Below are 13,156 nucleotides of genomic sequence, written 5' to 3' on the forward strand. Positions count from 1 at the left end.
AAGTGTGACGTTCGTGGAACCGTTGTGAGTAGCATGGGGTGTAAGTGAAGAAACGACTGAGGGCTCAAAGATGAAGTTTAAGAAATTCATTACTATCATGCAGGCGGCCATGGGGATCGTCCCCCTCAACAAAAGAGAGCTCCTACCACCTGGGAGGAAACTATGGAAACCCCCAGGGTGAGTGAAGCAGAGGTGTGGCATATGAGCGTGTTTGCGTGAAATGAATGTGGGTCTACTGTTTAGTGTATGTAGCTTAACTGGTGGATTCAAGTACAAGCATTTACTGCACGTCTAATGTAGTTGAATCATTTGCACTACAAATAATCAAGTGTGTGTGTGTGTGTGTGCGTGTGCGCGCCAGAATGTCTCTGGGCGATTGACAACCATGATTTGTAATGTATAGATGTTTCAGCCAGATGGTACTAGCCTACATGCTACATCATGAGCATATGTGTTGTCATTAGTTCCAGCTCAGGTCATAGAGCTTTGAGTGTGACTGTAAATGCACAGCAGATGAATGTAGCAGAGATCCTGTGAGTCTCATGGCTCTCCATAGCTGACCCAGTCAATCACTGGATCCATTATGGAACCGTTCTTTAGTTTGTGTGTGTGTGTGCTGTGTGTGTATATATTTATTTATCAATCAAATGTATTTATAAAGCCCTTTTTACATCAGCACGTCACAAAGTGCTATATGACCCCTCACCCACTGAGGATTTGTGTGTGTGATCCCTCACCCACTTTTGAGGTTGTTGTAGATCAGTAATTCACTATGCACAACATGGGTCTTAGTCATTCTCCCAAGATGCATAGGTTGCAGTATTCTTAGTTTGGAGATTTCCTAATCGTGTAGTCTCATTCCAGGCTGAATCACAACCGGACGTGATTGGGAGTCACATAGGGCGGCGCACATTTGGCCCAGCGTCATCCGGGTTAGGGTTTGGCCGGGGTAGGCCATCATTATAAATAAAAATGTGTTCTTAACAGACTTGCCTAGTCAAGTAAAATTTAAATAAAAATAAATATATGCTGATAGAATCTTGCCTGTAGTTTCCCTGCACATCTAAACACTGCTTGGGTCAGGGTATTGGGGAGATAGTTGGAAAGGAAAAGGCAAACAACACGAGCAGAGCATTTGCTCAAACCAAAAATATGAATGCAACAATTTCAAAGATTTTACTGAGTTACAGTTAATATCAGTACATTGTAATTCATTAGGCAGTAATCTATGTATTTCACATAACTGGGAATACAAATATGCATCTGTTGGTCACAGATGCCTTTTTTAAAAGATAGGGGCATGGATCAGAACCCCTGTCAGTATCTGGTGTGACCACCATTTGCCTCATGCAGCGTGACACATTTCCTTCGCATAGAGAGTTGATCAGGCTGTTGATTGTGGAATGTTGTCCACTCTTCAATGGCTGTGTGAAGTTACTGGATATTGTCGGGAACTGGAACACACTGTCGTATACGTTGATCCAGAGCATCCCAAACATGCTCAATGAGTGACAGGCCATGGAAGAACTTGGACTTTTTCAGCTTTCAGGAATTGTGTACAGATCCTTGCGACATGGGGCCGTGCATTATCATACTGAAACATGAGGTGATGGCGGCGGATGAATGGCACGACAATGGACCTCCAGGATCTTGTCACTGTATTCAAATTGTCATCATATAAAATGCAATTGTGTTCGCATAACCGCACTGCCACTTTGTTTACAACGTTGACATCAGCAAACCACTCGCCAACACTATGCCATACACGCTGTCGGCCATCTGCCCAGTACTGTTGAAACCGGGATTAATCCGTGAAGAGTACACTTCTCCAGCGTGCCAGTGCCCATCGACGGTGAGCATTTGCCCACTGAAGCTGGTTACAACGTCGAACTGCAGTCAGTCAGTCAGTCAAGACCCTGGTGAGGACGACGAGCATGCAGATGAGCTTCCTTGAGACGGTTTCTGACAGTTTGTGCAGAAATTCTTATTTTTGTGCATATGGGTTTTGTGGGATTTTTTTTATTCAGCTCATGAAACATGGGATCTACATGTTGCATTTTTATATTTTTGTTCAGTGTATTTATTCCTGTTCTGACACAAGTCCAAATAGCAGAGCATATGTTTGGCTCAAATGCAAACAGATTACAGCTACACTGGCTCTCCTTGTTGTCCCCTCTGCCCTCTTACCAATGCAATCAATAAAAAATAAAAAATTGTGTATTTTTTTTTAATTCAACGGGCAGAATAAATAGCATTAGACAAATGCTTTATTGCCACACGTCCGTATCACATGACATTCAATAATACAGATGTTAATCAATAAAATAAGGTATTTATAGTACATGTGTAACCGGTGTGAAATGGATAGCTAGTTAGCGTTGCGTGCTAGTAGCGTTTCATTTTGTGACGTCACACGCTCTTGAGACCTTGAAGTAGTTGTTGCCGTTGCTCTGCAAGGGCCAAGGCTTTTGTGCAGCGATCGGTACCGATGCTTCGTGGGAGGCAGTTGTTGTTTTCAGAGGGTCCCTTGGTCGAGCCCAGGTTGGGGCAAGGAGAGGGACGGAAGCAACTCTTACACATGCACAGACATACAAAGTAACAGTACGTTATGCTAATTGATTCCACCATTACAATAACAAATATTTGTCTTAATTAGTTTCTACTCTTTTCTTCCGTGCTACATTTTACATAGGTTGACAATTTAAACCCCTTATACAAAGTTGAACTCTGATCTTAATGTTGAATAATGACTATCGAACGCTCTTTTGTCTCTCCCCACAGGGACCCATCCAGTACTGACCAGTCCAACACTGACCTGTACCGATCTAGCTGCTCCTGGGATAGGTTCTACTGGACCAAAGAAGCCCAGTACCTGTGTCTCCGTCGACTCTCTTCACCCAGCTACTCTGCTATTCTGACGGTACGTCATCATTTCTGCGAACTTTGTACATGTATTCTTTACTCATCCTATTCTGCCCTAAGACCGTGAGTGCGTGTGGTTGGACATATGATTTACACAGTGCCATTTTGTGATCTACTCGGTAAACAGGAAATCGAGAGTGGTTTTGGCAGTAGGATATGGTTTAAAAGTCAGTTTGAAAATCTCTGCTGGATATCTATTACCTTGGATCGTCCTTCAGTTATTCATGTTCCCATTCACAATGTATCCAAGGCCTATGTCCCTTAGCCCTATTTGGAAGTTGCTGGCCCACGCACCCCACCCAATGCATATTTAACCAGGAATATTAGGACTCTTCCATAGAAGCAGTTAAAAGAGAACTCAGAGGAAAAGATTCAGGCCACCCATCACAACAGATTATTGTGCTAAATGCATGTGCAACCGGAAATGCTGTTTGCTCAAGGCTACTAGTAGCACTGTTATCTACTTTACTTTGATGCAATGATATGGAGCTACGCTTGATGGCTACATCATTTGACAGCTCTGAATCTGATATTGGACCGACACACCCGCGTATTAATATTTTTATTCAGCTTGCATTGTTAGATTGAAATACCTGTCCTTTTTACAACACTAAATCTCTACAACTAACAATCATACTGTCCATTTAGGAACTGACTGACTTGCCTCTGTTAGTCTTGGGACACCCAGGGGCAAAACATCTATTAAAATAATCTGGAAGGATCCATTTTGTCAAAATAAAATTGACAGAATTCCAAACGATAATGAATGCGTGTTGTATTTTATTGGTTTGAACATTAGTTGGGGGTGTTTTTATATAAATGATTTGGTTGTGGTAATGGACTGCGTTTATAGGTCTACGTATTTGTTGAGATAAAAATATCGAGACACTTACCCCCATCTTGAATTGGTACATCCTAATACTGTCGTCTCTTTTGGCACTCTGACTTGTTTTACAGAGTCTTTAAAAAACGTTTTAACTCAGACTCTTCTTCCAGCATTGGGTAACATCCTCCCCCACGTCTATTTCTATGGGCACAAGCACTGTTCATGACACAAACTGTCCCCCCCCGTGTTGTTGACAGAGAACATTTGCAATTCTACACATTTTGCCATGTGTTTTGTAATATTTGAGTAACATTACAATAAAGTGTTAGCTGACATGGGTTAGTTGATCTGGACATTTCTGACAAGTTAGAAATAACTCTAAGGTCCTAGCCTACTAGTGGTTTTAATCCAGTACTGTAGGTAAAAGTTACCCCTTGAAATCTGTTAGTGTCTTTGATAGAGTGCATTTGGGCACTCTGTGTAGTGTAGCTAGCTGTACTGCAAGTAGAGGGCGTACTGCTACAAGAAGACATTCCAGAGTGGACTCGTCTGATGGCTAGGATGGCTGCCCTGTAGATAAAACCACACCATGATGGGAACTGTATAGAATTGCAGTGCTGGAGTTATAGGCATACCTGGCATGTGTATTGTGTAAGGCTTTGTAGCAGATATGTATGGTTGTTTGTGTTGTCTTATTCTAGTGTGTGTGTGTGTGTGTGCATGACATTTGTTGTTCTGTTTTGTCTGAACAAGAATAAAGGATGTGATTTTAAAGCATGTGGTGAAAACGTTTGCTTTTGTGTGTGCATATTGGGTATATCCATTTAAATTCAATCATTTTTTGACATCTCTTTTGATTTTAAACCTTCCATACATGTTTGCCCATGGAAGAAGTGACTTTTTGGAACTGAATGCCAACACAAATAATTGAAATGATTACAAACAATTGTTGTCAAAACAATCCAAAACAATCCTTTTCATGTGTCAGTTATCTAAACGCAGAAACTCCATTTTGTTTTTTTAAATATTCGCATACATGGTAGCATATGTTGTAGCTTAGACCTCATTTCACATCATCTGAGGTTTTTGTGTTGTGTCCGCCATCAGTTGAGACACAACATTCTCTTAAATAGAGGGTGGGTGTCATTTCAAGCAGAAATATAATTCATAGACTGGACCTATCCCTTCAAACCACTGCAAGTTAGCTGGTAGACCATTTGACATTTTAATTTAATAGAAATTGTAACTTTTAATTACTACCAAAAAACAAAGATGACTGCTGGTCCACCCACCAAGCGAATGTTAACTTAAAAACATGCTCCGGTACTTTGGTGACTAAGAAAGCATTTTTTTAAAACCTCCCGCTTTTTGCTGGATGTGTCAATGTGTAGTTCATATATGCATAATCTATGAGCATAATTACGGTCTTACCTCAATTAGCCAAGAAATCCTTAATTTGAAAGCGACTGTTCTCTTGAAGCTATGCTGTGCAATTTTCCCTAAATCTTTCCCCACGTGGGCCAGCCCCCTAGCAATTTGAGTTCTAGCCAATGAGCTTCAGCCCCTCGCATTTGAGTGACGGCTAGCAAGAGGCCTGCCCAGTGATATCCAATAAGGTTGCAGGGCAGGCCCAACGTCTCTGTCAACACAACAGAGGGAGAGAGCAATGACATGGTGCACATACAGTACCAAGCATAAGTTTGGACACCTACTCATTCAAGGGTTTTTCTTTATTTTTACTAATATCTACATTGTAGAATAATAGTGAAGACATCAAAACTATGAAATAACACACATGGAATCATGTAGTAACCAAAAAAGTGTTAAGCAAATAGAAATAGATTTTATATTTGAGATTCTTCAAAGTAGCCACCCTATGCCTTGATGACAGCTTCGCACACTCTTGGCATTCTTTCAACCAACTTCATGTGGTAGTCCCCTAGAATGCATTTCAATTAACAGGTGTGCCTTGTGGAATTTCTTTCCGTAATGCGTTTGAGCCAATCAGTTGTATTGTGACAACGTAGGGGTGGTATACAGAAGATTACCATATTTGGTAAAAGACCAAGTGCTGTATCAGATGACCTGTCCTCCAATCACCCGAACCTCATCTCAATTGAGATGGTTTGGGATGAGTTGGACCGCAGAGTGAAGGAAAAGCAGCCAACAAGTGCTCAGCATATGTGGGAACTCTTTCAGGACTGCTGGAAAAGCATTCCAGGTGAAGCTTGTTGAGAGAATGCCAAGAGTGTGCAAAGCTGTCATCAAGGCAAAGGGTGGCTACTTTGAACAACCTAAAAAATATTTGGATTTGTTGAACACTTTGATTACTACATGATGTGCTATTTCATAGTTTTGATGTCTTCACAATTACTCTACAATGTAGAAAATAGTAAAAAATAAAATAAAGAAAAGCCCTTGAATGAGTAGCTGTGTCCAGACTTTTGACTTGTACTGTATGTGATGTAGTATGCAATTTCTGGGGACCACTTTTGGCTGGTGAGTGCTACTTTCAGAGCTACTGACTCTAAAGTATACAAAAGTACCAGATAATCTTTTTAAATGATAGGTCTTGATGTCTATTCTATTAACTATATTTCTATGATTTCAATAGATTTCCTATGAAGGATTGACAGTATAATTTAAAACAGCATATATTCCCATTCAAGTCAACATGCTCTGATGAGTGGACATCCAACCATCCTTTTTGGTATCATTTTGAAAGTTTAAATGTAAATTTTATTCAAATTTTAGTGCATTTATCAGCCAAAACATGACGCCCACCCTGTATTCAAGAGCATGTTGTCTCATCCAATGGCAGGCAGAAAACGAACGCGTTAGCTAATGTAAAATAGGGTCTACGCTACAATGTATGCGACTATGTAAACAATCAGAGTTTGTGTTTTTAGATACTTGACGTTAAAGGGGAACTAAACCATTTTCAACTTCATATTCATCAACTCCAGCACCACCTCAACATATTTGAAAATGGTGTGTTTCTATGTTTTGTAGTTAAAAAAAATCACGAGGAAGATAAGTGCTTCCAATGACCTCGTCGGTTTTCATCGTGTGATTTTTGACCAATTGTGAGTAGGCATTGCCTACTAATTGTCTACGAATTGGTTGATTATGTCATTGGAAACACTTAAAGAAAGGATATTTTTTTAATACATAGAAACATGCCATTTTCACATGTTGATATTGGGGTGGTGCTTGAGATTATTGTGAAATTACATTTTAATTATAAAAAATGTTATGTTTGTCATATTTTTACATGCACTCTAAAATGGTTAGACAACCCTGTTTTGTAAGCTTTTAAATTACATCAATTTCAACCGTTTATCTTTTTTAGTGATGACAACATGGTATGATGGTGTATGAAAAATGGGTCAACTTTGTGCACCTTTCTCTTGAATATTTTGGCATTTGGGTCAAAAAAGTCACTTTCTGACCACTTCTACAATGGGAAAATTAGGTTCCGTTTAAATCAGAAGGGATGCTGTCAAAAAGTGATTGAATTAAAATGGATTTGCCCTATTTGAGTTAAATGCGTTTACACGTACATCTGCATATACTCATTTGTATATGTCGGTGTGCGATTATCTTGGTGACTCTATGCACGTTATTTTGTGTGCATGTGTATTTAATCATCGCCGCGTTTGCAGTTGTGTGTTTACACTCTGTGGACGGTGGGATTTGGGCTGAATGTAGGCCAGCAGAATACAGCTTACGTCAAAGCTAGGCAGGCAGATAAATGCAGGGTGTGGCTGCTGCCACTGCTGCTGTGGAAATGGATGAGGTAGTGGCGTAGCAGCTCAGGCAGCCAGAGCCAAGAATCAGTGGAGGTAGATAGAGCAGAGAAGGAACCATGAAGACTGTCCTCCACCTGCACAGGAAATGGATCCACACCTACAAGGCCATCCGTATCCTCCAGGGGCTCGTGAGTGACTCCAGCTTGGCTCTAGTTAGACAGGTGGTCTCTGGGTGGAAAGGTAGACCGATAAGCAGGTGTTTCATGGTGGGTGCAGTAGTTGGTTAAAATGTGGGTGGGTACTTTGGTCAAGTTTTCTGTTTTCAGCTGGTATGTGTACTGTATTGGATGGTTTGTGTAAGGCTGAGGGTGGCAGTAGTCCATGTGTGACTCTGCTGATTATTTGGTGTGTACTGTACCATGTGCTCAGATTGGGAACATGGAATTTGTTTGTGCCGGGAAAAGCAGAGTGCTATCTTATGTGACCTTTCTGATGGGTATATGAGATTTTGAGCATGATGTTTGGCATGGTCCCTCATGGGCTAATAGTGTGCACCTCAGTATGTCCTGTTGAAATGAGAGAGACACATGGTTATCTCCTGTTTACTGTGGAATGTGTCCTTCTCCCATAGAGCCCAGTCATGGAGGAAACCGTGTGGGAGCAGTACACAGTAACGCTGCAGAGGGTGAGTCCAGCTTTACAACAACACACATACAGCACCACACTGGATTACGACACAATACAACCCGTTTTAAGTACTGCAACCAGAACACACTACAACACTCTTCACTGCAACTGGATCACATTTCAATGTGTACTTTTATAACCAAAACAGAATTGAATTGTAATTGTCATGCGCAGCTACACCACCAGATTACAATGCAATACACCGTGGGTCCTTTTTTTTAAGATGTGTTTCAGAACATCTGACGCACTCTAGTACATGTTCACCCGTCTACAGCACACAGACTGGAATAATGCCATGCATGCAATCACATCTGCCCAGGACAGTTAATCGTGTGGCGCTCATGCTCATTGTCTCCTCCACTCACTCTGCTCTGGCTATAAAGCTGCTTTGTGTTTTTACCACCACATCACTGACCCTTCCACATCCAGCTGTCATACAATCTGCTAGCGAGGAGAGAGAGAGAGAGAGAGTGAGTGTGACGGGCTAATGTGATGCTCCTTTCGCTGTTACAGAATAGGTACTGTTTGGCATAGCATAGAGAATTATCGACCGACCTTCACATGCCGACGCTGTCGGCCAAACTCTCGCGAGCGGAGCAGGGAATGTTTTTAGTACAGATGGGAGAGGAGATGGGGGTCTTTAAATCTCTGCTCTAATCACATCTGGTCAGCACAGGGGCAGGTACATCACACAGACAACAAGGAGAGACACACACGTAAACACTAGGTAGGATGTATGGCTTATCTTACATAAAGACTTCATCACAAACCTAGACAGACAGATACATTTACTCACACACTAACCTGAACAGACGAGGTCACACAGGTACTCGCACACCCATACAAACACATCTCTAATACATGTCCTCTCCACTGCAGGACCCCAAGATGGGTTTTGGTATTGCAGTGTCTGGGGGGCGGGACAACCCCAACGAGGAAAGCGGGGAGATGTCCATAGTGGTATCTGACGTACTTCAGGGAGGGCCCGCCGATGGCCTGCTATTGTACGTACTTCTTGTCAATCAGTTATTATAAGAAATCAAGTGTTCTGTCATTTTCAGGAGCTAATGTGTGTACAGTTTGTATATCCTCGTATGTTAATTGTGTTTTGTAGTGAGAATGACCGGGTGGTGCAGGTGAACGCCATTCCCATGGACAACGTGCCACACTCCTTCGCTGTACAGACCCTCAGAAAGTGTGGAAAAGTAGCCAAAGTTGTGAGTATTTGACATACAGTACCTTCGGAAAGTATTCACACCCTTTTGACTTTTCCACATTTTGTTACATCAATCTAAACACTACTCCCATAATGACAAACCAAAAACAGCTTTTTAGAAATGTCCATTTTTTTTTTTTACAAATTAAAAACTTTACTTTTACTTAAATATTCAGACCCTTTACTCAGTACTTTGTTGAAGCACCTTTGACAGCGATCACAGCCTCGAGTCTTAGGTATGACACTACAAGCTTGGCACACCTGTATTTGGAGTTTATTCCATTCTTCAGGTTGAATGGGGAGTATCGCTGCACAGCTATTTTCAGGTCTCTCCAGAGATTTTTGATCAGGTTCATGTCCGGGCTCTGGCTGGGCCACTCAAGAACATTCAGAGACGTGTCTCGAAGCCACTCCTGCATTGTCTTGGCTGTGTGCTTAGGGTTGTTGTCATGTTGGAAGGTGAACCTTCACCCCAGTCCGAGAACCTGCTCCAGAGCACTCAGGACTTCATCAAAGATCTCTCTGTACTTTGCTCCGTTCATCTTTGCCTTGATCCTGACTAGTCTCCCAGTCCCTGCCGCTGAAAAACATCCCTACAGCCTGATGCTGCCACCACCATGCTTCACTGTAGGGATGGTGCCAGCTTTCTTCCAGATGTGACACTTGGCATTCAGGCCTAAGAGTTCAAACTTTGTTTCATCAGACCAGCGAATCTTGTCTCTCATGGTCCGAGAGTCCTTTCGGTGCCTTTTGGTAAACTGCAGGCGGGCTGTCATGTGCCTTTTACTGAGGAGTGGCATCCGTCTGGCCACTGAGATGGTTATCCTTCTGGAAGTTTCTCCCATCTCCACAGAGGGACTCTGTAGCTCTGTCAGAGTGACCATTGGGTTCTTGGTCACCTCCCTGACCAAGGCCCTTCTCCCCCTATTGCTCAGTTTGGCCTGGCATCCAGCTCTTGGAAGAGTCTTGGTGGTTCTAAACTTCTTCCATTTAAGAATGATGGGAGCCCACTGTGTTCCTGAGACCTCCAATGCTGCAGAAATGTTTTGGTACCCTTCCCCAGATCTGTGCCTTGACACAGTACTGTCTCAGAGCTCTACGGACAATTCTGTCGACCTCATGGCTTGGTTTGTCATTATGGGGTATTGTGTGTCGATTTGATGGAGAAACAAAAACGTAATTTCATCCATTTTAGATTACGGCTGTAACGTAACAAAATGTGTAAAAACGGAAGGGGTCTGAATACTTTCCGAATGCATTGTGTATATATATTTTTTGTTGTTGTTGATTATGGTGGCAAGATTCACAATTAGATGTGTTTGGGATCTGAGGGTAGACCTGGACATGGCACCGTTTCAGCTGCTACACTTGTTTTAGATGTGCTAAATTGCTTAGGTCCTAAAAATCATCATTGTGCTGCCTTGTTTATAGACCTTTCCAAGGCCTTCGACACTGTTGGCCGTCACATTCTCATTCAAAGGTTGACTGAAATAGGCCTGGATCAGGCTTCTTGCAAGTGGTTTGAGAATGAACTGTCAGACAGGACACAATGTCTGATTTCTGATGGTGTTAAGTCTTGTTTCCTGGATATTACAAAAGGTGTACCGCTGGGGTTCGGTATTGGGAACATTTTCATTTTAAAAAGTCAATAAATCTATTTTAATATACACTCACAATAAATCCATGATTTATTTTGGGCAGGTCTAAAGAAACATGAATAAAATGAAGTCAATTTTAAAAGAACAGAATTTGAGTCGGCCTACTCTGTTGTCAGACTATGCCATGCCGTAGGCTAGTTCAATTAGCAGACAATATATTCTTATAAGTCCCATGCCATTATTTTATATATAATTTTTAGCTGAATAAAAATAAAGGGTATTTTCCCATTCCGGCATGGAAGTGCCAATATGAAGTGGCTATGTTGAGCATAAAAGTGATCATTTGAAACAGGTCCTATATGCTAGCTTTAGAGTTATTTGGCACCTTTAAGTTAAGAATGATACAAACCTTTTAAATCAAAACGTATATGGGCTGCCTGATGTTCATGAATCATGTTGAATTTGTTGTCCTCAGGGCACCATTTGAAAATACAAATAAATACAACTTGAATAAATAACAGTTGTCAGTGATTCCTGATGTGGTCTTTGTTTTTGACAGACGGTCAAGAGGCCCAGGAAGGTTCCGGTGAACCTGCTGAAACGCGCCCCTTCCCCTGATGACCGCGTCTTCAGTAACGACTACAACGATGACTATGACTACGAGCAGGACCGCCGCAGTGTGTACAGCGGACGCAGCAGTCATCAAGACCGCGACCACAGCCAGGAGAGGGGTGGTTACACAGACGCTGGCTATCAGGGACGGGGCTTTGACCGTGATTACGGTCGAGATGACCGGGGCAGAAGTATGGAGAGGGACCTCCATCCAGACAGGCAGTACAGACGAGACGGGAGCATGGGTCGCACTCTGGACCGTGAACGTAGCCCTGACCGCCGTTACAAAAGCGACCTCACTCTTGACCGCGACCACAGCCCCGATCGGCGTTACCGCAGCGAACGGGCCCTTGACCGCGACCCCAGCCCCGACAGGCGTTTCCGTAGTGAACGCACTCTGGACCGCACTAACAGCCCCGACCGACGGTACAGAGCCGGTCACAGTCCCGCCCGCAGCCATGGTCGCGACCACAGCTTTGAACGTAACCGTGAACGTGTTCCCAGTGACCACGACCACAGGAAAGAGCAGATGAAGAGGAGCGGGAGCAGGGAGCGTCTGGACCGCTCACCCTCGCCCACCGCCATGCCAGTCCCCAAAGCCCGCCCCCCTCGGGAGCAGGAGCCCCTGGAGGAACCCCTCAACGTGCTGCTGCTGAAGAACAGGCCCAATGAAGGTCTACATGCATGCATACATACATACATACTGTACTAACACTCCATATTTACAGTGATATCTCCACTATGCTCATTCCTCTAAGACTGCCTGTGCTAAATGTTTACTATCAGTTAAGCCATGTTTTTCTATTTACACCACGTGTTTTGTGTGTGTTGTAGAGTATGGTCTGCGTCTGGGCAGTCAGCTGTTCATTAAGGAGATGACCAGTACAGGTCTGGCCTGCAGGGATGGCAACCTCCAGGAGGGAGACATCATACTGAAGGTAGGAAGGGCTTCACATACAGACCACTGTTAAATCTCCTTGTTTCACTGCTGCCTCTTTAAAAGTTACATGTTATGTTGGCCAAAAACTATAATGGGATTTATCTCCTCGCCATATTACTTAAGAATGATCCGTCTCGCACAGTGGGCTTCAGATATTATGCGCGTTTGCTACGATACACTGTGAATGTGATGTGACTCTCTCTCTCTGTGTCAGATCAATGGTATGGTGACCGTTTGCTACGATACACTGTGAATGTGATGTGACTCTCTCTCTCTCTCTGTGTCAGATCAATGGTACGGTGACCGAGAACCTGTCTCTGAGCGATGCGGGGAAGCTGATCGAGAAGTCTCGAGGAAAGCTGCAGCTGGTGGTGCAGAGAGACAGGAGACAGGTCCTCGTCAGGATTCCTCCCCTGGCAGACAGCGACTCTGAGCTCGATGGTGAGAGACCCTCCACTCTCAGTCTCTGTGGCAGCAGCTCCTTTCCTTTTTAAGGAAAAATACCTCTTTATGTGGACAGATTCAGAACGGTCCCAGTGCTTTGTATAAGTCTTTCATTGAGTGTTTTAACCTTCTGTATTGTCTACTGATATGAAAATGTAT

At 43.0% G+C, this 13,156-nt stretch overlaps 1 protein-coding gene across 3 annotated transcripts in view; it reads left to right on the forward strand.

Moving 5' to 3' along the window:
• LOC106563322 (tight junction protein ZO-2) overlaps positions 1-13,156 on the forward strand; it is a 29,830-nt gene that overhangs the window by 4,571 nt on the left and 12,103 nt on the right. For all 3 annotated transcript variants that reach the window (XM_045689963.1, XM_014128832.2, XM_045689962.1), the window contains exons 2-8: positions 2,782-2,920; positions 8,132-8,185; positions 9,067-9,191; positions 9,302-9,404; positions 11,561-12,287; positions 12,448-12,551; positions 12,841-12,994. In XM_045689963.1, coding sequence (XP_045545919.1) covers positions 8,141-8,185; positions 9,067-9,191; positions 9,302-9,404; positions 11,561-12,287; positions 12,448-12,551; positions 12,841-12,994 — 1,258 coding nt within the window. In that variant the 5' untranslated portion in view covers positions 2,782-2,920; positions 8,132-8,140. The remainder of the gene's footprint in view (positions 1-2,781; positions 2,921-8,131; positions 8,186-9,066; positions 9,192-9,301; positions 9,405-11,560; positions 12,288-12,447; positions 12,552-12,840; positions 12,995-13,156) is intronic.

This window comes from Salmo salar, chromosome ssa11 (assembly GCF_905237065.1).
Source record: "Salmo salar chromosome ssa11, Ssal_v3.1, whole genome shotgun sequence".
Lineage (NCBI taxonomy): Eukaryota > Metazoa > Chordata > Actinopteri > Salmoniformes > Salmonidae > Salmo > Salmo salar.